This window comes from Grampus griseus, assembly GCF_964374135.1.
Source record: "Grampus griseus genome assembly, chromosome: 5".
Taxonomy (NCBI): Eukaryota; Metazoa; Chordata; class Mammalia; order Artiodactyla; family Delphinidae; genus Grampus; species Grampus griseus.
The window spans coordinates 135,201,857-135,225,591 of NC_138998.1; the positions used below are offsets into that span (position 1 = coordinate 135,201,857).

The following is a 23,735-nucleotide window of genomic DNA, read 5'->3' on the forward strand; positions in this document are numbered from 1 at the left end:
AGGGCCCCTAGGCCCTGTCACCCTCAGTCCCCACTGACTTCTCACCATGGCCTCACCTCCTTTGGAATCCCGTCTTGTCTCCACTTTCATCTGTTCTTGAATGTCTGTCACCAAGATGTTAGGGCCGCCTCCTCTGGGGGCGTGGCTCCCAGCACCGTTATCCGTGGCCTGGGAATAGGTACCACGGCCACATGCAATTTTCACCTACGGGTGGAGGGATCCAAATGCTAGCGATGATGGGTGCTGAGAGCCACTCTTCTTCAAAGAACTGAAGTGGGAAATGAATATGCCTGGGGCTTGATGAGAATAAAAAATGGGCAATGGTGAGTAAGCACAGGGAGAATGCTTCCATTTCCACAGCGAGCTCGATAAGCCTTGCCTTCAGTCACGACAGTTTGGGGTGTCATTATACTATTTTCTGGGGGAAAACAGTTCTCCACCGATAGGAGTCTTAAACGTCTCCAGCTACTCCCTAAATCTCATCTGCAGGAATCCCCCAATCATCATAGCATCATCCTGAGACCCACTGTGCCAGGGAACAGTGTCCAGTGTGGATGGAGGGTTACAGGTTCACACACACAACAGGCAGGATGTGGAACCAACCCAAGTTTTCCTCATCAGGTGAAAGGATGAAAAAAATGCGGTATCTACATGAAACAGAATATTATGCAGCCATAAAAAAGGAATGCCATTCTGGTAGATGCCACAACATGGATGAACCTTGAAAACATGTTAAGTGAAAGAAGCCAGGCACAAAAGGTCAAATATTGCATCCCTCCACTCAGAGGAAATATCTAGAGGAGACAAATTACTAGAGATAGAACGTAGAAGAGAGGTTGCCAGGGACTTGGGGAGGGGGAAGTGGGGGGTTATTGTTTAATGGGTGCAGAGTTTCTGTTTGGGGTGATGAAAATGTTCTGGAAATGGAAGTGGTGATGGTCATACAAGTGAATTGTACACTTTAAAATGGTTAAAATGGTAAATTTTATGTCATGTATATTTTACCAGAATAATTTTTAAAACTTTCACACCGGACTTTCCCCCCCAAAAACCCCAAAGAGTGAGCTCTGTCTCACCTTGGTAGCTCCTCCCAGTATCAGTATCAAGTCCACTCTTAAGCATCCTCTGATAGGCTTCACCTTGAAAAGGTATTGACCGTTTTGAGCCATCCCAAACCTTCCAGCCAGTGGCTTCAGAAGGACATTCCTGCTCATGACGAGTGCTGTGTCGTGCACTGGGCTGGAGCTCATAGACTTTCTTGTAAAAAAAAGATCATTCTCAGTTTCCAAAATCAACACTCTCTCCACCCACCCCCAAGCCTTTTAGCACTTGATTAGTTGGAAAAACCAATGTTAGTTTAAATGTTAGGGCATTGTAATTCACGGAGCCACTGCCCTCCCCCAGGGTGACCGAGCTGACTGGGTACGAGCCACAGGACCTGATCGAGAAGACCCTGTACCATCACGTGCACGGCTGCGATGTCTTCCACCTGCGATATGCGCACCACCTCTGTGAGTACTGTGCTCACCCTGGCCAGGAGCCCTGGCAGCCTGGGAGGGAGCGCCGAGGACAGAGTGGGGGCAGCGTCCCTTGTGTGATGCCATGACTACCCATCATGTACCCACGAATCTTAAACATCAAGTCTGTCTCCAGGTAGCCCTTGCTTTCAGCACAGGCACTCACTGTCACTTCTCAACTGTCCAGTGAAACCCTGGCAGGTGTGGGATGATGTGGAAGTTGCTGGATTCTATTCAATAGATTATGGATTTGGAACCTAAATTTCTCTGTGACGTCTGGATAGCAGTTGTGGATAACGACAACAGCAGTAGAAGAAATGATACTTACAGGGCCCTTACTAATGTCCGGCACTTGTTTGTTTAAGTGATTAAATCCGTTACCAACCAAGTAAGGGAGGTTCTCATGTTCACGATCCTCCCTTTGCTGTTGAGGATGCCGAGGTTCAGAGAGGTTAAGCCACGTGCCTATGGTCACACAGCAAGGAGGTGACATAGCTGGGAGCTGAATCCAGTGAATTCGGCCTCCAACCGCTGTGCATCATTGGTTGGGAAGCTCAGGGAGACCACAGGTTTCTAGGATGGGAGAAGTCCACGTAGAAAGAGAAAACCAACAGTATTCCATTTGTCAACAGAGGAAGTTTGGGGAACATCTGGATGGGAGGGTGGAGGCGCTCGTCACTGAAATGGTGAAAGAAGTAACACTTTTCTTGTAGAACCAAATCGAGGCAGCAAATAACTGGGATGCAGTAGAATAGCTCATCTTCCCGCCGCCCAGCCCCACCATGCTAATGGCCGGTCCAGGGGTGCTTGTTAACGGGGTACGGGGGGCTGGGGGAGCCAGATCTTCTGCAATGTGGCCCGGGTGGCACGTCCTCCTTCTCGCTGTGTGTTGACTAAGAGGCATCAGAGGACAAGATGCTGGTGTTGGTTGCAGCTGGGCGACGGGTCCCGGGGCTGCTCGCTTCTCGGCCACGCCATCTGCCTGGCCGTTTGGTGACAACTGGGACCCAGTTAGCCCGGCAGTTACTAGGGTATCGCTCTCCTCGCGAGTCACTAAGGGCAGAAACCTGTGACAACCAGGAGGTTGGCTGGGCAGACGCCATCAGCTTTTTTCTGCTCCTTGTAATTCACAACAGCATGGAAAAGCCCCCGTGCATGCAAATACGTGGAGTTGTGAGCAGCTTTTTATGTCTTTTTTAAAAAAATGGCCAAATCACGATCTCATGTAAACATCCCTGACCTTCTCGAAGCCCAGCTTGGTAGGAAGCGGCTGCCTATTGTTTACAAGGGCTCCGTAGGGCACGTCGCTGATACGGGAGCTAGAAGTCTTCCTTGTGTAAACCGAACGGGGCAGGAAGTGTCAATTACAGAATTAGGTCTTCGGGAGACCTGAAAGGCAGGGCGGGCGGTAGAGGGGAGCCGCTGGGAACGTGTGCTCTGGAGTAAGGGGGGTGGAAGAGGCACCTGCTGGAGGCTGTGCACCACGGAACAGTCTAGAGGGAAGGACAGGCATGGGGGGGGGCGCGGGCAGGGGAGCAAATGGGAGGGTTCACAGCTCCACACCTCCCTGCCACTGTCAGGGTGTCCGAGGAAAAGCCCCAGCCCTGGGGGTCCCAGCCCCGTCCCCTGAAGCAGGAGCACGGTGAGCCTCTCTCTCCAGCACAGGAGTTGAAAGCAAACCCTTGAATTACACGAAGGGAGAGTTATTTTTCAAAGCAGGGCTGCGCTGTGGGAAAATAGCCTGTAAACGCAGAGAAAGGAAGCTCACGGAACTAGTCTTTGTTTCAAATACCTTTGTTTCAAATACTTTTCATCTCTCGCATTGCATGGCTAACAGAGGAGCACAGGGTTTTTCAGGGGGAACAAATTCAACTTGTGTTTTGGAAACGTAATGAAGCCCATGGTGGTGGCCAGTGGGAGGCTGCCGTGTCCCCGACATGGACCAGATGCTTTTCGCATAGGAACCAGAGGGGCGCTGGGCCAGGTGGGCCAGGTGAGGCTGGGAGGAGGCGAGGCCTGTCTGTGGGTGGGACAGGCCATTGGGTGCTCAGGCCTTCAGTGGTCCTGACCACATGATGGGTCTTCAACTTGTCCACCAGGGGCCCCCGTCTTCCTGAGCTCATCCGACTTCCTAAACCTACCAGGGGGGTTTATTCGAGAGGTCTCCTGTGATTTACGTGATGAATTCGCCTCACTTCCTTTGGAATTGGGGCTTTCCAGACTTTGCGACTATCGCAAGGTCCCTGAGAGGGAAGGCATACACGGGCTTCCAAGGGACACGCAGAAAAGGCGGAGGGTTTACACGCCAGAGGGAGCACGGCTTTGCCAGATGAGCTAGAACTGGTGAATCAAAGAAAACAGAAAACAGCAGTCTAGGCAATGATTGCTACTGTGCTGTGACTCTGACCTTCACCGTGGCCGAGAAACCACCGCGGGGGCAGCAGGTGCAGAGCACAGGGCAGCGAGGCCGGGGGATGGCGGCCGTGGCCTCGGATCCCACCCGTCTCCCCTCCACCAGCTTCCCTGCCCCGCCCCATGTCCACGAAAGCCGAGTGACAGCCGGAAACAGCTGGGGCCTCTACCCACGCGTCGGGTGGGAGTGGGTCTCCTGGAGCTCAGCCTCGGCTCCAGCCTTGGAACCGTCTCCAGACGTCCCTCAGGGCAGCCGACACGCTTCCCAGAACGTTACTTCGCCTCCAGAGCTGGACGAGGAAAGGGAAGACAGTCTGCAACCAGGGCAGGTGTTTGGAGGCGGGTCTTCAGGGCGTGCTGTTCGGGAGACTTTGAAATCTCTCTGTCCGGTGGTCCCTGCGGCCTCGCTCTCCTTCCCGGGCTTCCTGTTCCTGCCTCTCCCCGCCCAGGGCTGCTTGGCATATCTTTAATTTCCTTGAAACACAGGAGCTGAGTCTGAGGTTCAAGGGCAGTGGTTTATTTGGACAGTGGCTGAAGCAGGGGCAGCGAATGGGAAGAGGTGCGGAAGGGAGGGAGCCATCGAACGGGCGTGTCCGGCGGCTGCTGCCACAGGCCACCGGCCCCCAATCCGCCGGGGACCCTCACAGGCCAGGCAGGACACCTGCCTCAGCTGTGGCACTGAGGAGAGAGGGAGTGGGGGTATTTATACACTCCAGGCATTGGCTGAGGCTGCTCTTCGGGTGTTGTACCCCTTATCTGCCAGGGGCTCGGCCAAAGAGCAGCCTCGGGGGGAAGTGGGGCCTCAGGGTGGAGGTGGGGCCTCAGCGTGGAGATGGGGCCTCAGGGTGGAGATGGGGACTCAGGGTGGAGGTGGGGACTCAGGGTGGAGGTGGGGACTCAGGGTGGAGATGGGGCCTCAGGATGGAGATGGGGCCTCAGGGTGGATGTGAGGCCTCAGGGTGGATGTGGGGACTCAGCGTGGAGATGGGGCCTCAGCGGGGAGGGGGGCCTGAAGCCAGGTTGGGGGGCCTGAGGCCAGGTGGGGGGAGCCTGGGCGGGAGGTGGGGCCTCTGGAAGTTTCTGGGGCGTCCATGGTGGGGGGAGGGGTGTGAGGTGGCCAGTCCCGAGTGAAGGTCCACCTCTTCACTGCGTGTCCTCAGCTTCGTCCCCTCCCTGGCTCTGTGAGGCACCGTCCCTCCACAGGCTGCCCCTCGCCTGTCCTTGCACACGCGGCTGTCCCCTCTCTGGGGGCCTGTTGCTCCCACTGTGCAGGGCCCCTGCTGGCTGGCCGGAGTGTCGTCCACACTGAAGCTCCCGCCCCGTGAGGGCTGAGGCGAGCCCCGCACCCTGTCCGGTTCTGTTTCCACCCCCGGCTCGGTGCCCAGGCGGGGCCGGCCTCTTGGTTGCGGGCAGTGCTTTCTCTCATGCTGCCCACGTGCTGTGCGGTCTGCCAGTCAGCGCAGGCTGCGGAACGAAACGCTGCAGACGGGGCTTAAGGTCAAGAGGTCAGCAGGGCTGGTTTCTTTGCTCTCCTTGCCGTGTAGACGCCCGGCCTGTGTCCTCACGTGCTCTCCCTTCCGTGTGTGTCTGGGTCGCATTCTCCTCTTCTTCTAAGGACACAGTCATACTGGGTCAGGGCCCACCCATGTGGCTGCATTTCACCTGATCACCTCTTTGAAGGCCCCGTCTCCAGACGCAGCCGTTTCCTGAGGTCCTGGGGTTGGGATGCGAACATGTGAATTTGAGGAGAGGACATAATTCAGCCTCGCCTGAGTGGTGGGCACGGTCCCGTCCCCACAGCTTAGCTGGACATCTCGGCTTGGGGAGGGCAGGTGAGGGGACCGAGAAGGTGGGACGCGTCCCTTCACAAGGTGACTTTTCGGTCCTGTCGCCGGCTGCTCTGGTGGCTCAGGGGCCCGGCCGAGCCTCCCGCCCTGCAGGCTCCCCTCGGGTCCCCACAGCGGCCCCTGGCGACTGGACCTCGAGTCCTTCAATCCTACCACAGCTGGAGCTGGCCTGGGGGCTGCCCCCGGGGCCTGGGCACCCACTCGGCGTCGACTGCTTCCCCTCCACGTACCACAGCCTAAGGCGGCCACGGTGACCCACCCGCTGGGCCCCTCAGGTCTCCAAGGCCCCCAGGGAGCCTCCTGGTCCTGTGAAACGTACAGACCGACTGTCTTGGCAATTGATCAGGTAACTCGGCTCAGGAAGAAAACGAACAGTTGCCGACACCCAGGACCCCAGGAAGCTCACTGTCCGGTTTGCCCGGGCCACGCTTTCTCCACACCGGTGTCCGAAACCCAGGAGCCAGGCGAAGGGCTCTGCTAGAGGCCTTATTGGACGTAACAAGTGATGGTTCTGCAGGACCGTGGTCAGCCATATGGTTTCCACACATTCTTCAAAACATTATCTTAAGCGGCAGCCCGCGTCCACGAGGTCTGAAGAAATCTCAGCCCCGCAAGACAGGGAATCAACGCCTTCCAGAAAGTCAGCCGCGTGAACAGGAGCGGGGCTGGCCCTTGTGGTCTGGGGGAGCACAGGCTTCCAGGGCCCAGCTAGATGGGGGCTGGGATGGCCCCGGCCCCTCCGCCTCTGGTCAGTGTGGTCCTGGGCATTCCCAGCTGAGCTCTCCAAGTGAGTCTGTGCCAGGGCTTTCCCCAGAACCTTCTGTGCGGAGATCCTCTAGGGGATCCTCTAGGGAATGTCTTGGACCCTCCCAGCTCGTTCCCGGCTCACTGCCTCCTGGTGGCTGAGGGGAGGCCCTAGCAGCCCTGTCCCGTGGCCTTGGGAAGGTCCTCCCAGCAGGGGCCTGCCTCCCTGCCTCCCTGCTCCCTTTGCAAAGCATTTGGGAGACTCTTGTGTATGGGGGGCTTGACGTGCAGGTCCTCAGGGTGGGCAGGGGGCAGCCTGGTGCACAGGCGGGGCGGGGATCAATATCTGTAAACTTGAAGATGTGTCAGGGACACCAGGCAGGATTCTTGTGGACAACAGTGTTTTAGAAGAACCATGATGTCTGCATGGCTGTTCATCCGAAGTAGTTATGAATTTCACCTAGTTCTCTAGGTAGGACCCTGTCCAGAGTGGGCCAAGCCCAAATGCCAAAGAGAACACAGGCTGTGTCCAACTATGAAAACATTTCAATGTCACAGAAAGGCTTTGGAGCCTGAATATGTGGTCCACATATTTCAAGCAATAACTGTTACAACAAAATTATAGGATGGCTGGTGTAGACCCATGGAAAACGCACTTTAAATGACGTACAGGGGCCACAAACCCAAATGTTTATGGGGCCGGACATGTAACATGAATGTATGAGTGGGTGCAGATGGGGCAATATGGAGTGGTGGAGCTTGTGGCAAACTGGAGAACACATGACCCAGCCAAAGGCATTCTGGGTAACAGCAACACTATGCCACCAACAAAGCACATCTGTGGACACATGCAGTCCATGGGATGTCAGCTTGCAACCACTCTGTAGCACAACTGTGGAACAGGGACAAAGGTCTTCAAATAGAAAATACAGTTGAAAGAAGTTTCCAATCTACCGTGAGGAGTTTTGATTGACATCACAGGGAGGCTGGCTTCCGCCACTGGCCTCTCTTGCCTCTGGACTGGAAATGGATGATGGAGTTTAATTCATATGCAGATCCTTTCTAGATGCTCCCCTCTAAAAGAGTCTGGAGGTAGAAGCAGCTTTGTCTTCCTGACGAAGGTGCAGGGAGCCTGTGCATTAAGGGGGAGCCATGAGCAATGAAATGGGAAATAATCGATAATAGAAAGCACAGTGCGATCCACACGCTGTCCTGCTCCCTGGGAGCAGTTTGGACATTTATAGGTGTGGCTTGATGGGTCTGGCTGAACCCATCTTCTGTGGTCAGTGTCACTTTGCAGATGTTGCACAATGCAGCCCCCTGGAAGTTCTTCCCCCCCGGGCTTTCCAGGTCTCAGTGACCAAACTCCCTCCAGCCCCAGGTGTAGAGCAGGGGCATGGGGGGTCAAGGACACCGAGACCCGCTCCCCAAAGGACCACGTGGCTTGTCTCCAGTCTCGCTGACTGTGCTCTCCCTGAGGCTCTGCTGGCAGAGACGAGAGCCAGGAAGAGCACGGGGTCTGCACTTACATCTTCCCCACAGGGGTGGTTAGTTTCCTGTGGCGGCCGTAACCAAATACCACAAGCTGAGTGGCGTGAAACAGCAGCGGTGTACTGTCTCACAGTCCCGGAGGTCAGCGTGTCGGCAGGGTCATGCCTCCTATGGGGCTTCTGGGAGACGAGCCTTCCTGATTCCTCCAGCTTCTGGTGACTGCCAGTGGTCCTTGGCTTGTGGCCACAAACCCCGGTCTCTGCCTCCATCTCCTTCTGTGTGTCTGTGTCTTCTCCTTTTCTGTCTCTTATAGGGACACTTGTTATTAGAATGATAGCACCTTGAGATCCTTAATTACATCTACAAAGACCGTTTTCCCAAATATGGTCACATTTGCATGTTCTAGGGGTTAGAATCTAGAACATGTCTTTTGGGGGGACACCATTCAACCCACGACAGGCATTTTTGGTGTCCTTTTCAGCTCTTAAAATTCAAAACAGAAATGGATATTATGCTTGAGGCCAAAGTTTACTTTCCTTCCAGAGGCCAGCTCGTTGACGTGGCTATGCCTCCAGGAAAGATTCTGGAACCAGGAGGAATTCTGGAAGAACCAGGAAGGCCATCTATTTTTAGGATCGTGTATTTGTGGAAGTAGACGTTCCATTCCAGAGTGGCCTCGGTAAACTGTGACCACTGGCTCTCATCTGGATGTCCGAGATGCTGCATCCCAGAGGAAGGTGCAAGGGCAGGGCCTCTGCATGCAGGAGCTGACAGCTTAGGGGACATCTCCTCCCTGCCCCCATGCACCGCTAACTACCGTAAGCAGGGCCTTGCTTCTTAGCACTCTGGCCTGGGATCCTTCAGACAGATTATTAAATACAACAGATGGGATGAGGAGCTAGAGCAAACCGAAGCATGTTGTGACTAAGTGTCTAGGATTTCACCTTGAATCGATACGCTCATTATTGCCATGGGTCACAGAGAAGCAAAAAGAAAAACCAAAAAATTAAAAAAAAACTACATCGGGCTTCCCTGGTGGCGCAGTGGTTGAGAGTCCGCCTGCCGATACAGGGGACACGGGTTCGTGCCCCGGTCCGGGAAGATCCCACATGCCGCGGAGCGGCTGGGCCCGTGAGCCATGGCCGCTGAGCCTGCGCGTCCGGAACCTGTGCTCCGCAACGGGAGAGGCCGCAACGGTGAGAGGCCCGCGTACCGCAAAACAAAAAAACAAACAAAAAACTACATCTATGTTTGTTTGGGCTCTGTATCTAAAGCTTCATCGTAGAAGACTCAGGGAGGGTCAGCGCTAATAAAATCTCTGCAAATCCTGCCATTCGAATCCTCATATAAAATATTTGGGATAACTATTCCAATAGTCATTGCATCCAGCTTAAGATGACTATGGAGAGATTTTAGGAATATTGTAAGAAATAAGGGGAAGTATAAGAAAAAGGAAAAGTATAATGTCATAGTCCCAGGGGCCTTACAAACACTGCAAGGAATGGAGGTCCTTGAGATCAAAGCCAAAGAGATTAACAGGTGTTTCTGTTGAAGAAAGAATGACATCTCGGGAAAGCCACAGATGGGAACCTCAGTTTGATCATGTTGCCTCTCTTTGCGGGGCCATAAGCAAATTGGTTAACCGAGTCTCCCCTAAACATTGGCCCACACCCACCCCCATAAGTAGCTACACAGAAACTTCGAGAGGCCGCTGCCCCCTCCTCACACAATGGCCCCTGAGAAATGGGAGTCAGAGGACGTGGCTTGGGCCCCAGCCATGTCCTCGAGCTCTGTTTTCCTGGTGATGCCCGCCTGCCACGGGTGTGTGCAGGGGAGTAAATGAGGCAGTGTATGCGAAAATGGGCTGGAAATAGGAACCTTGTATTTCGTTGTTAAAAAAGCAGTCCTCACAAGGAAAAGAAGCACTGTAGAGGCGCTTTCCTACCAGCATGGGCTACACTCTTCAGCATGACCTTACTTCTGCCAGCTGAGTCCAGGGACATGCCGATGGTAAGCCTGGGAAGAAAACAGCAGGTCCTGCGCTGTTCCAGAGCCCGGCCTCGGCGTCTGGGCTGGACGGTGGTTACACGTTTGACCCTGGCTTCATCCCTAGGGGGTGTGGGGCCTCATAGACGTTGTATTTCCACTTCCCACCCCCAGACAGACTGCTTACCCATGTGAAAATTAACTAAAATTTCATTCTGATTATAAAACGAATACCCCCTCCTTGTTGGAAATTCAGAAAATCAAGAAAAGAAAATGAAAACTACCTGTAATTTCATCAGTCTGATAAACGAGAGCTAGTATGTCGAGTCCTTCGCGCAAGTCTGCCACTGTTCTAAATCTTCACACGAACGCTCTAACCCTCACAGCAACCGAAGGTGTAGGGACTGTGATTATCTTCCTGTTATAGTTGGGGAAACCGAGGCACAGGGAGTTAGCAACTTGTCCAAGATCACAGTTAGTTGGGCGTGTATGTGTGTGTGTGTGTGTGTGTGTGTGTGTGTGTGTGCGCGCGCACACGCGCACACGTTTTCATATTAGGATTATACGTTATGCAGTTGAGTCTTGTCTTTCCTTCATTTAACGTTGTGTCATATGTATTCCCCGTCATATTACAAATTCTTATCAGTCATCGTGTTAGTGACTGCTTGGTATCCCATCACTTATATACCCTCTTCCTTATTATTAGACAGGTAAGTCTCTCCTTCCTTTTCTCCTGAATTAGAAGCAGGACTTCAGGGAATCTCTTTGCCCTTGAGTCTTTCTTTGCATTACTCATAATTCCCATAGGAGTAACTCCTAGATATGAAATCGATGTGTCAATGGGTATGAGCTGTGGATCCAGAAGGACCTCACCAATTCACCTTCCTCCCCACAGCACGCCCCCTGCTCTCCCGAAGGCCCTGAGGGGAATCAGTGCAGTTTAGGTGCCCCTGGAGGCTTTGGAAGTGGGCTGCCTAGAGGTCCAGAGTTTGTAGCCCTGCATAGAAGATGGGCCTACAGGTCCAGCTTTCAGAAATTACACAGCCAGGTAGAGGTCTCTCCTACATGAGCATCATAGGAAATTCGTGGGCCCAGGGAGAACTAGGGTTAATGGGAAGAAGTATAAATGGCAACAGAGTAACAAACAGTTTCACTGTGAGTACACACATGTTCTGGGGAACAGCAAAAATCAGCAACAATGTGACACTCCGTTGAATGCACTTAACTTACTATTGGGTTTAAATAACTACATCACACACACACACCCTTCCTTCCACCTATTATGAGTTTGGGGGATTATAACGTAATTATGGCATTTTGGAAACTAAAAAACAAAACCAATATTATCACTCTGCCAGGTGCCAATGTTGTCTGGGGACTAATTGCTTCTCCCAGTGAAAGCAGTGACAATTAAATTCGAGTTCTTCACAGGGGAGGGGAGAAGTTGCTCCGTGGACCCCGTGAAATCGTAGGCAAAAATCTTGCGTGTGTGCCCGTGCGTGTGAGCACGCACACGCACGTGTGCATCTTCCTGTGGAGAAATCCCACTCCCTTAGTCAAGTTCTCAAAGGTGTCCTTGACCCCAGAAAGGTCCAGAACCTGGGCTGTAGGTCAGCTGCGGGGGCAGCCTCCTCCAAGGCGGGTGAAGGGCCGCCTAATCATTCCCCAGGACTCATGTCACCTTGTGCTTGCAGTGCTGGTGAAGGGCCAGGTCACCACCAAGTACTACCGGTTGCTGTCCAAGCTTGGCGGCTGGGTGTGGGTGCAGAGCTGCGCCACCGTCGTGCACAACAGCCGCTCGTCCCGGCCCCACTGCATCGTGAGTGTCAATTATGTCCTCACGTAAGTCAGATGCATTTGTTTCTCTCCTTGCTCTCTCCTTCTCCCCCGGCCCTCATCAGATCGCTCCCAGAAGCACCATCTCTCTCTCCCTCTGTCTTTCTGGAACTGTTCATTTGTCTCCTGTTTTGTTTTATTGAACAATCTGGTTGTCTGGGAAGGGCTGAAGGATTCCTGTATCAGCACTGAGGGCCGGGTGTGCCCCGAGGCTGAGGATGGGATCGGACGGCCCCGGGTGAGGGGGGTGAGTGGGCAGAGGGCGGGCGGGCGATGCCCCCCATCTTGAACAGGATGGAAAGGGGGTGCATATCCTGGACCAGGAATACAAATTTATACTCTTTGGGGCCACAGACGTTTAGGTCGTCCTGCTGCTTCTGCCATTTGAGACAGGGGCTATCTCCCATTTTTTCCTTGTCTTCCTACGTAGCCTGTTGTAAATGATAGTGAATATTTAGCGCCTTTAAAACTCCAGAACGTTAAGTTCAGTCGCAGTTAAGACCAGTAGAAGCAACAGGACTTAAGTCTACCTGGGACCATATGTTCCTCTCCGCCCAACGTGGCTATTACGTGTTAAATCACTTTGCACCCAGCCCCACCCTGAACAGGGTCCTCTCTAATGCAGTGAGGTTTTAGGCTCTCCGTGCTTTCACAGAGTGAGTGCCAGGTTCCTGGGGGTTTGGGGCGGGGTGAGAGGTAGGTGGTGTTTTTTTTTAGGGCTAGAGTGATTTTAGCAAAACTGTACGGGAGAAAGCATTTTAGTCCCTTAATGATTCTACCTGAGCAAACAGGCCCACGTGGGCTAGGGCTAGGGCAACTTCCCCTCCTGAGAATCTGACGGTGCCGAGTTGGCTCTTTAGGGCAGGAATGGGCCCCTGGTGTGGAAGTGGACAAGGCTGGAAGCCAGGCTCCTGGACCGCCAAGGGTCGCCACTCACACCTCCCTGGTGCTAAACAGGGAAGCAGCTGGGCCACAGACACTTACACTGATCAGTAGCATTTCTGTCCTTTCCTTTGTGCCCTGACACCCTGCCTAGTGGCGAATGGTGTCCGCAGGAAACGTGCGTGGGGCTCACGCGGTGGGAGAGAGCCATGCTGCGCTCCCTCTCTTCCTGCCGAAGAACACTGACATCACTCGGCATCTCCCGGGGGCTCTGAGCTCGAGGCTGTGGGGTGGCTTTTATAACGAGGGTGGGCCGTCCCTCGAACCCCAGCCCCATCCACTTAGTGGAAACGACACAGTGGAGCTTCTCGAATGAACTCGCCCTGGGGACAGTCCCGGAGCCCACCCTTCCTCACAGCCCGTGGACATGACCTGTCCCCCTCTTTTGTTCCTCAGGGACATCGAATACAAGGAACTGCAGTTGTCCCTGGACCAGGTATCCACGTCCAAGTCCCAGGACTCCTGGAGGACCGCCTTGTCTACCTCACAAGAAACTAGGAAATTAGCTAAACCCAAAAACATGAAGATGAAGACAAAGCTGAGAACAAACCCTTACCCCCCACAGGTAACACACACCACCTGCAGGGGCTCGGGGCACCTGGGCACCTCTGATCGCACTCAGGGCTCTCCCAGCCCGGGAGTTTCCCTGGGATGTCCCGCCCACAGGGTGGAGACGCGGCCTGGGGAAGGCAGGCAGAGCTACCATCCAGGGGGATGAGTCAGGTCTAGGAAACAGACTCCACTGGGGAGGCTGATCAGCTGCTAGAATCCATGTAAACGTGGCTCAGAACACTGGTGCCTCGTGTTTCCATAGCACTTGATTTTAATGGAAACCTTACCTGTCTCTTAAAGTCTTCTGCAAGCTCTCAAAAGGCGCGAGTGGCTGCATGTATCTGGTGTGTTGTCACTTGGGGTGAGGAGATCTCTTTCCACCCAGAGGGTGGGTCCCCGGGGTGCTGTCTCCTGGGCACCTGTCCCCGGTGGGACCGCGTGCTGGTGGCCGGGGTGCGCCCAGCCCTGGGATGGGGCGGGCACTGTAGGATTGGAGAGCGGTTGCCGCCGGCCCCTCGGTGAGCCCTTCATCCGTCTTCTTCGCTCGGCAGCAATACAGCTCGTTCCAAATGGACAAACTGGAATGCGGCCAGCTCGGAAGCTGGAGAGCCAGCCCCCCCGTCCACACCCCAGTTCCCCCAGAACAGCAGCTCCATTCAGAAGGCGGCGACCTTCTGTACGCCCCGTCCTACAGCCTGCCCTTCTCCTACCATTACGGACACTTCCCTCTGGACTCTCACGTCTTCAGCAGCAAAAAGCCAATGTTGCCGGCCAAGTTCGGGCAGCCCCAAGGATCCCCGTGCGAGGTGGCACGCTTTCTGCTGAGCACGCTGCCGGCCAGCGGCGAGTGCCAGTGGCACTATGCCAACCCCCTAGTGCCGGGCAGCCAGTCTCCAGCTAAAAGCCTTTCCGAGCCGCCGGTGAACCCTGCTCGGCACAGCCTCGTGCCAAACTACGAAGGTGGGTCATGTTTGCACGAGGGAAGGGGGCAGGGCTGTGCACAGCGCTGTCGGTGGGTGGCAGATGGAAAAAGAACCCTCACACTGTGGGCAAACTTTCCCTTTTTTTCTGCTTCTAAGTGGGAATGGCTGTGCTTTCCTGCCCTCACTGAGAGCGCTTCACGAGGGTGGCCGAAAGCTGGGCAACTGAGCCGGTGTGCCTCGTGGGCACCAGGGACAGTATAAAGGGCAGAGGAAACTGGGTGTTCGGCCACCCTCCATAAAAATCCTGGCCCCGTTTGCTCCCCAAAAGGGAAGCAAACTGATTTTCCTATGTACTGAGAACCCCCAGCTATATTTATTTTATAAGATTACTTTCTACTCCACCCAGAAATGAACATGGAACACTATTGGTTTTCTTCCCATGCCAGTTTTCGAAGTGTGGGAAGCGGTGGTGGAAAATCACAGGCTCAGGGACAGAAACGCCACTCACCACCCCAGGGCAAATAGCAAAAACCGTCCAGGACTCAGTTTCTTCATCTGTAAGACAGGAACATAGGCCATGGCAATTGCCTACCGCAGGGCTCGGCACACAGCCAGCTCCTCTTGGCGGCAGGCAAGCAGAGGTCCTCTGTGGGGGTGCCACCAGCTGCCGCAGGCCCAGCAGACTCCTGCCTGCTCCTTGGGACAATCCCAGGCAGAGGGTAGAAGGTGGGGATTGAGGGTTAGCTCAGCGGGGTGTGTTCCTGTTTCACCCAGACCTAACTACTGCTCAGACTGTAGACGAGGTTTGTGCAAATGTCCTGCGGGGACCACTAAATCCCAGAGAAGAGTCACCTGCGTAAGGAGAGCTCCCTGGAGTCCCCCTCCCACCTTTCTCTCTTTGCAGGCAGCTGGGGCTCTCTGCTGCTCCTAGGGCTGCTTTGTGAACCTCTTGCTCTGTGCTGTGACCCAGTCTTTACAAGCCTGTGAGATAAATTTGGTCTCCATAGACAAGAAGAGGGCTAGATCCCGGGAGAAATCTAACCTTCTTGGAGATTAACAGGACATGTTTCTCAAAAGTAGCCAGTTTACAAAAGAACATACCAGCGGCCAGGGCAGTGCAGCTCTGCCTTTTGGCCTCAGGCAGTCCAGAGATTTGACTCCCCAGCACCCATCAGCGCATAGGATCCCTCAGATAACCAAGGAAGGGCCAAGGGGAAAAAAACAAAGCAAAGGGTTTTCATAACAGCTGAAAATACTATCCACTTGAGACTGAGTTGAAAAGATTGTTTGTGTGTGTGTGCGGGAGTTGACCAATGAGATAACACAGTATTTGATTTTTAAATTGCTATTTTGAAAGTGAAAGAGCTTAATAACGACTTCATTTGTCAGTCACTTGGTAAAAAACGGACCAAAGATGCCAACTGGGGGCAGTTGTGATCGACTTCCTAGACTTTTTGATATTAAAGGAACAGGAAGGATGTCTTAAGGTTAAAAAAAAAAAAAAAAAAGACTTCCCTGGTGGTCCAGAGGTTCAGACTCCACGGTCCCAATGCAGGGGACCTGGGTTCGATCCGAGGTCAGGGAACTAGATCCTGCATGCCACAACTAAGACCCCGTGCAACCAAATAAGTAAATAAATAAATATTTTTTAAAAAAAGAGAGGTGGGGGGAGCCAATTGATTGCAGACGTCTAATTAGTGACGATGGTCATTACTTTAATTATGACTAAAGGGAGCAGGGTGATAAGCGCTCCACCCTCCCCACTGAGGTGAAAGCAAGAAAGCGCACGGCAGCCTGGGGTCACCTAACACTAGGGCCGAGGAAGCCTCTGGACCAACGCTGTCCAATATGGTAGCCACCAGCCCCGTTCGGCCAGTGCAATGAGATGTGTTCGGAGTGTCTGCACTGCATTTCAAAGACAGAAACAAAGAATACAATTTCTCCCCGATTTTTATATTAATTACACACTGAAATAATAGTCTAGCTATGCTGCATTAAATTAAGTATCTTACTAACACTAATTCCATCTGTCTCTCTTCACTTTTTCCTGTGGCTGCTAGAACACTGCAACTGGCATCCTGTGATTGGACCTCGCGGGCCCGGCACGCACGCGGGAAGGGGCGAGGGCGGCTCCGGGGCTCGAGCGCGCGGGCGGCAGGGGTGGCCCAGGGGTGGTGGCGGCCCCAGGGCCCCCCGGCTTGGTGTCGCTCTGGGCATGTCCCCCTCCTCCCCCGCGCGGGCGTCTAACGTGTCGCCTGTCCCCGCAGCGCCCGCCGCAGCCGCGCGCAGGTTCGGCGAGGATACCGCGCCACCGCTGCCGAGCTTCCCGAGCTGCGGGCACTACCGCGAGGAGCCGGCGCTGGGCCCGGCCAAGGCCGCCCGCCAGGCCGCCCGCGACGGGGCGCGGCTGGCGCTGGGCCGCGCGGCCCCCGAGTGCTGCGCGCCGCCGGCCCCCGAGCCGCCGGGCACGCCGGCGCAGCTGCCCTTCGTGCTGCTCAACTACCACCGCGTGCTGGCCCGCCGCGGGCCGCTGGGGGGCGCTGCGCCCGCCGCCCCCGCCCTCGCCGGCGGCCCCGGCGCCCCCGATGCGGGGGCCGGCGCGCTGCGACCCCGGGCCCCCGACCCCGCCACCGCCGCCTCGCCGCCCGGCGCGCCCCTGCCGCACTACCTGGGCGCCTCGGTCATCATTACCAACGGCAGGTGACCCGCCCGGGCCGGACCGCAGAGTCCTGGGGCCGCCCCGCCTCGCGCGGGGCTGCCCGCGGGGAGAAGCCATAGGCCAGCCTCTTTGGCTCCCATTTTACCAAGTCCAGACGAGTCAAGAGGGACGAGATGTATATGCACGATTTAAATTAATTTATACAGAGACAACTATTTTACTAGAACTCCACCGCCGACTTTTGGATTTTTACCGTAGATGCCATAACCGTCCGTGTAGAGAGGACAGAGACACGGCGACGTTGGGGAGACGTGACCGCCCGACCTTTGTTCCGCAAGAGCCGGGTTTTCTGAAAGGGCGTAGCTGAGCGTCCCCGACCGCCCACGTGTGGCCTCAACTACTCCGTCTTTGGGGGGACTTGGTTTCCTCACCTTGAAATCAGGCTTGCGCGCCTTGCGTGTCCCCGATGTTCAGGAACAGTCCCTCTGGGGGCTTGGAGGAGGCGCCGCTCCTCAGATGCCTCCACTTTGCGGAGGAAACCCCACCCTGATGCAGTCAGGGGTGCCGGTGGGTGGCCGACCTGGAAGCTTCCTGTATCCAGAGTCCTTTTAGATTAAGTCAAGGCAGAATGCGATGATTTAAGTCCCATGAACGGACAACTCCGTTGTCTTTAAAAGTCATTCATGAGTCTAATTAAAAGCTGTTGTTTTAATTTAACCCTTTCCTTAATACAAACATCAAGCCCAGACAAGGGGGTGAACGTGGGTGCGCTTCATGAGTACGTTCACAAGCTCTTATTCCCTCCTACCCCATTAACTCTTGAGAACAGCACCTTCAGAAATATATGGAATAGGCATTAAATGCAAATATATATATATAGCCAGATATTTTATGAGAATGACATGTGGATGATTTCGGTGCCCAGTGGATTGGCTACCCCTGTCAAGTTTGATGACAAGGCAAAATCCCTCTGGCCCACACAGACCTGTAATTCCCTAGGCTCGTGTTTGCTACAAGTAGTGCTAATAAAGTTAGTTACATTGCATGTGCAATATGGAAGATTGTCAATGGACTGCGCCTTGTGGAAGAAAACATGCTAAAGGGATGTAATGAAAATGATGTACATGTTGTCTTCAGCGTTTTCTGCATTTTATACAGAGCAAGAAAACTCCATATGAACATGTCATGTGTATAACAGGTAAACAGAAATCTTTTTATAAAGAACCAGCAGGGACTTCCCTGGTGGCGCAGTGGCTAAGACTCCGTGCTCCCAATGCAGGGGGCCCGGGGTTCAATCTCTGGACAGGGAACTAGATCCCACATGCCACAACTAAGGAGCCCACATGCAGCAACTAAGACCCGGCACAACCAAATAAATAAATGTTTTTTAGAAAAAAGCACCAGCAGTGTTTTTAAAATAAACTTCCATTAATTTTTGTTTTATTTTTATACTTTTGCTTCAAGATTTCACCATTTAAAAATTCTATCACGGTTCTGCAGTGGATCAACGCGTTGAACCACCCTTTTTTCAATCTGCTCCACACGATAAATGCTCCCTCGTTTTGCTGCTTTTTCAAAAATGGTTTACTTTTAGGAAACTATGTCCACCTTTCTCAGTGGAAAGGTTGTTCACAAATGTCTTTAACTCACTGTTCTAGAATCAAAGTGCACCTACGTCAACTGTTCTTAAAATGTGAAAGGACCTGTTGCCCACCCAGCGTCACTATGAGGACCTGCCTCATTCCGTAGGTGTCAGTTGCCTTACGGTACAATTTGCAAATTTAGGAACATGTGTCTTGCAGTGAAGAGACAGGTTCAGAAGAATTATAGGCATACACCCCTACACAGCACTTAGCCATACCTCATGAGCAGCTTGTTGTGAGTGTGAGCACACATAAAATAAGCCTGGGGTATTATTTTTGTGCTGTCGAGACCTGTAATTAAACCATGATTCCAGGAAGGTGCAGGTTTGATGAGCAGGAGATTCACCTGACATTTTTCAATAAAGTACTGTAAAATGCTTTTGTGTCTACCTTGTCATTAACCATTGGGGGCTGTATAAATAAATACAAACCACGAAGGCTTTTGGAGCAGTTTAAGATCAAAGGTTACTGTTAGGAAAGAAGAGCGTTATAGATTTATAAATGAGAACATAAACAGGCTTAACGATGAGTGTATATGTACTTGAAAGATAAAATGTGTACTAGGAAAAACTTCCTTGCCTAAACAAACATCACAGTTTTCATAGCCTAGAACACGAAGGAAGATTCCTCTGCAAGCCGGCTTCCAGGCGGCCAGCAGCTCGGAGAAAAGTTAACAGAGCAGTTACTATGGCAACCTGATATGATTACCTCCATCTTTTAGTCTGCACATTTAAGCTGGGGATATCGTTTCCTGACTTCTGTGAGGCTCTGGAAGAGGAAGAGGAAGCATTTTAATAAATATGCATCTCTTTCACAAAAAAAGAAGAAAAAAATTGTAGTGGGTCCTAACATGTTGACAAAAATGCCAGATCAAATGGATTTGAGGACTGACTCGGCCCTCCCTCCACTGGGCCTCCCAGAGAAAGGAATTCCTTTATGTTCATTGAAGCCCTTTCTAGAAAAGCCATTCCACTCATACCTTTGTAGAGAAGTGAACAGGGTGTGAAGGGCTGCTCGGAGGAAATCTGCAAGAGCCTGTATTTTCTGCTCCCTTACCCCGACCCCTTTTGTCATTTTAAAGTCCGATAGGCCAGGCCTTCCTCCTTTGGATCCTAAGGGTGGGGGAGGTGTAATCCTTCAACGAATCCTGTTTCGAGTCTACTGTAATTTATTGTAACTGTGAGACAGTTAAGGTAGACTTTGGGGGCTGGTACAGATGAAAGAACACTTTAAAATAAATTCCATAAAATTACAGTAGCTTAAAATCTTAGTGAATAGTAGTCCTTGGGTTATCTAAGGTGCGTTACTCAAGTTCTTCCTAAACTTAAGTATGATAAATACGGTTAAAATCTTGGGGAAAAACTGTCGAGACAAAAGTCAAGCAGTTTCCACAAAAGAGAACAATTCGACAACAACAGAATCTGTTCTTATATTAAATTTGTTGTTATACTCAATTAATTTTCAAATTAAAAATTGACATTAGTAAATTTATTTCTCACCTCAGTTTTGTTTTCTTTTTTTAACTTTTCAGTTTGCTGACTTTCATTCTTTGGAGTCATATGATCTCTCTTTTGTATGATACATAATACATTTTTCAAAAATACATTTAAAAAGCCACCAGCTTCTCAATACGTAGAAATACATACATATTCCTATGTTAAACTATTTTTTAAATGTTTAAATATGAATAAAAACACTGTAACCAAAAGTAGTTGCTTAGTTTTACAAATGAAATGTGGTAAAAATAACAATGAGCCTGAACTATATAGAAAGTCTTAAAGTTTATTTTGATAGACTTACTTTTTACAGGAATTGGTTTAAATTAATTCCTTTTCAGAGATGATTCTTTGAAAAGCTAAAAATGCAGAGGTTTCACACTTTCTTTTATTTCAAATACGCATAGTAGTTACCCAGGAATACCGACTCTCCATTCTTTGTCTGTTACGAGCAAACAGATCTATGGACTGTAAGCCTAAAATGTCTCCTTTATGCACTCTGAAATGGTTGGGTGAGTCTGCTTCTCTCCTGGCTCCCAGACTCTCGGGTGAGAGGCGGCCATGCAGCCCCCGTGTGTGTGTAAGGGTAGGGGTGCGGTTGCACGCTACGCGGGTCTGGGCCTGCGCACCCACCCACAGCAGTCAGGGGGCTGCAGCAGCGAGCCCCACACCGGACACAAATCCTTTCGGCTTTGCCTCCACGCTGTAAACGCTGCCAGGATGAACAGTGCCGAGGAGCACTGCCGGGGGGGGGGGGCGGGGGGGGGGGGCTGTGCGTGTGTGCATGCGCGCGTGCGTGCCCCGGAAGCCCAGGTACTGCTGTGTCCTATTTTAGGGGGCACTTCCTCAAGAGTTCTTCTGAAATTTGCTACCAGCCCAGAAGGGATGACATCTTGCCCTTTACATAACCTGGTAGAGATGCGCAGCCTCTGAACTGGGGCACAATTCAATATCCTAAGAACACACGCCAATCCTGAGTTTAGGTGCCGTGTTTTAAAGATTAAGAAGAAAATGCAAAGTTCCTGTTAAGACTTTAAAGCTCCTTGAGGTCATCGATTGCCGGGTGCATAAACGGCCCAAATTGATGAGTGCAGTACAGCAAGTTTCCCTAATGCTAACAGCTGTAAGGGAAATGGCTTTATTCAGCTGTTCTAGATGAAGCAGAATTTCAAAAGTCTTTGGTTCCTCTGAGGCAAAATCAGGTTTATGAAAAACGCAGCATCTGCTCCAAGTCTATGTTGTCTCCCTCAAGACAACTGGGTGTCGGCACAAGTAAGAACAGTCTTAAAAGCACAGAGGCAAAGTGATATGCCCGGAACATCTCCATCTGCTTTGACATGGCCACACTTCATTAGTTTTAATTTACCAAAAGGAAATTAAATGATAACATTTTTTTTTCCCCAAAGCAGACTGTCTAGAATAGGACTTCAGCTTAAAACAAATCATAGCATGTTTCTCATTAAATAACCCCCCAAAGAAATTCAAAAAGTAATGATGGCAGCTCTGAGAGATGACTTGCCTTATATTACAGAGTTTGAGAAATGAAACTTGCAACATTAGCCTGAGATCTTTCTTCTTGATGATATTTTGCAGATGCCCTCTCAAGGGTGAGACCATTTTGTAATTTTGGGGTGCTGTGGACTTTAAACTTTTATGTAGACTTGGGCATTTAGGAGAGAGTGGGTTTTTTTTGTTTTTGTTTTTTTTAAAAGAATAATTCTAATTGAAGCCTTATTTGCAAAAATTACTTCTGAAGTTCTTTTCAAGTTACATTTCCAAAACACACATATTGGGTTAGTGGACTTAACTAAACGTGTTATTTGTTTCCTTCCTATGTGGCTGCCTGTGCCTGGCTACAGGTAGGCAGATTTTATACTGAAACCACAAGCTTCTGGAGTTAGCCTGATTGGGTAAAGCTGGATGAAGAGGGTGCTAGTGCACAATAAGGGGATTCTGTTCAAAGCTGAGAGCCTCATCAAGTTTTCTTGTCACTAATTTCAGTTGGGAATGGCAGGAAGAGAGAAAAGTGGACAAAAATTGGCCTTTTCAGGCTGCAAAGTAATGTGTATGATTCTCAAGTTCAACAGAGATAGGAGTTACATGGAAAAAGCATGGAATACATCTGGAAATAGCAAATGTATATCAAAAGGCTTCCTTTCTTTTGTTCTTCCATGCAGACTCTTAGGGCATCATATTTGGAACATCTTCTTTTAAAGTTTCTCTCTCTCTCTCTCACACACACACCCATCCTCTTAACTGATGGCATTCAGTAGCAATAACATTTTCTTTTTTGGCAATATGAAAAGGGGGCCAAAAAATGTGACTTGCAAATAAAATGCCACGTACTTCTATAGTGTGTGCACTGCACAGTTCCGCAGGATTTCGAAGCGAGCCTGAAGCTGGCTTACAAGCGCCACATCCTCCTTTGCGTGTGGAATGAGACTTCAAACCCAGCTGTTAGGCCCAAATCATCCACCTCGCATCCGCGCAATGCCTGATCAACGCTTTCAGGACCCTGAACTTGATCCCATCACTTCAGAATATGCAGTAAATTTAAACTTATGAAAGGAGAGCTCATTAGTTAATGTCAAAGTAATTAACTGATTTCCTCTACAAGGTCATCGCAAGCATACCAGCCTCTGTTCCGTTTAGACATTGTTATTGGACCACAAACCACAGGATGAGAGTAACACTAGAAATCTACCTTCTCTTTTCTTCACTAACAAAAAAATAAAATGATAACTAAGTGCCAATATATGTTCCTGTAGGAAAACACCTCCCTGGATGCTTGTAAACAGGGTTACCCTACCTCTAACTCACCAATGGTCTGGGCCCGAAAACCTTTTTAAAATCTGTTTTTAATAGTCTAGGGGTAGAGACCTCCACTACTGGGAAAACATTTGAATTATGCCATTGCTGTTTCCATGTAAAAACTACCCCCCTCCCCAATTAAGATGCATCCAATTCCAAGAGGGGAGAAGAATTTCACACCCTATGCCAGGGCTTATACCTGAATTAAATCTTCCACTTGTCAACCCTCCACCCCCAGCATCTTCAAACACCAAATAAAATGACAACAGAACAAAATTAAAGAATTAACAGGTTAAGTGGAGGGAGAAAACATTTGCCTACAACTCCGAATTCGTTTTCCAGATCATGGGCTAGGAAAGGCGGCAGAAATCGACGTGCAATGCTCCTGCGGCGGTTCTGCCCTTCCGCCCGTCCCAGCTCATCCCAGCTGTGGCCCGGGGCCCAGCAGACGCTCCAGACAGGACTACGGCTGTTTGGGGATTATGAGGTTTCCCAGCATGTCGAAGGAGTTGCCGTCTGGATGCACAGTCACCACTTCGCCGTTCTCCTGGTGAACCAGAAGGAACCCGGAATCATCTAGGCCCACTATCCACACCTTTGGTCCCTCAGCACTTCCCAGGCGGACCTGCTGAGCACTGAAAATGAAGAACAGCCCCCAGTCACCAGGGAAATGTAATGCTGCTGCTTGAGACAATTGTTCAGCAATTATCCATTATGCGAAAGGATTCGGGGGTGGGCTGGGATGGATATAGTTAAAATGAATCTGAGCCCGAGCTCTGACTTCCACTGGTCTCCCCTGAATTGTCCTGAAAACTACCTGCATAACCAGGGCGAAGGAAAGTCCACTAGGGAGTTAGGAATTGCTTCCCTTATAAA

The 23,735-nt window shown here is 51.5% G+C and overlaps 2 protein-coding genes across 4 annotated transcripts in view; one reads left to right on the plus strand and one right to left on the minus strand.

Annotated features, from left to right (window-relative positions):
• SIM2 (SIM bHLH transcription factor 2) overlaps positions 1–18,899 on the plus strand; it is a gene marked incomplete at its 5' end in the record, with an annotated part of 46,476 nt that extends 27,577 nt beyond the window's left edge. The window contains 5 exons of one of the 3 annotated variants that reach the window (XM_082655577.1): positions 1,405–1,511; positions 11,692–11,839; positions 13,172–13,340; positions 13,879–14,287; positions 16,311–18,899. In XM_082655577.1, the coding sequence (XP_082511703.1) occupies positions 1,405–1,511; positions 11,692–11,839; positions 13,172–13,340; positions 13,879–14,287; positions 16,311–16,954 (1,477 nt within the window). In that variant the 3' untranslated portion in view covers positions 16,955–18,899. The remainder of the gene's footprint in view (positions 1–1,404; positions 1,512–11,691; positions 11,840–13,171; positions 13,341–13,878; positions 14,288–16,310) is intronic. The other 2 variants (XM_082655578.1, XM_082655579.1) reach the window with 2 other exon arrangements.
• Positions 18,900–20,330: 1,431 nt separating this feature from the next.
• Positions 20,331–23,735, minus strand: part of HLCS (holocarboxylase synthetase) — a gene marked incomplete at its 5' end in the record, with an annotated part of 207,420 nt that continues 204,015 nt past the window's right edge. The window contains one exon of the mRNA XM_082655355.1: positions 20,331–23,494. Within this exon, the coding sequence (XP_082511481.1) occupies positions 23,323–23,494 (172 nt within the window). The 3' untranslated portion in view covers positions 20,331–23,322. The remainder of the gene's footprint in view (positions 23,495–23,735) is intronic.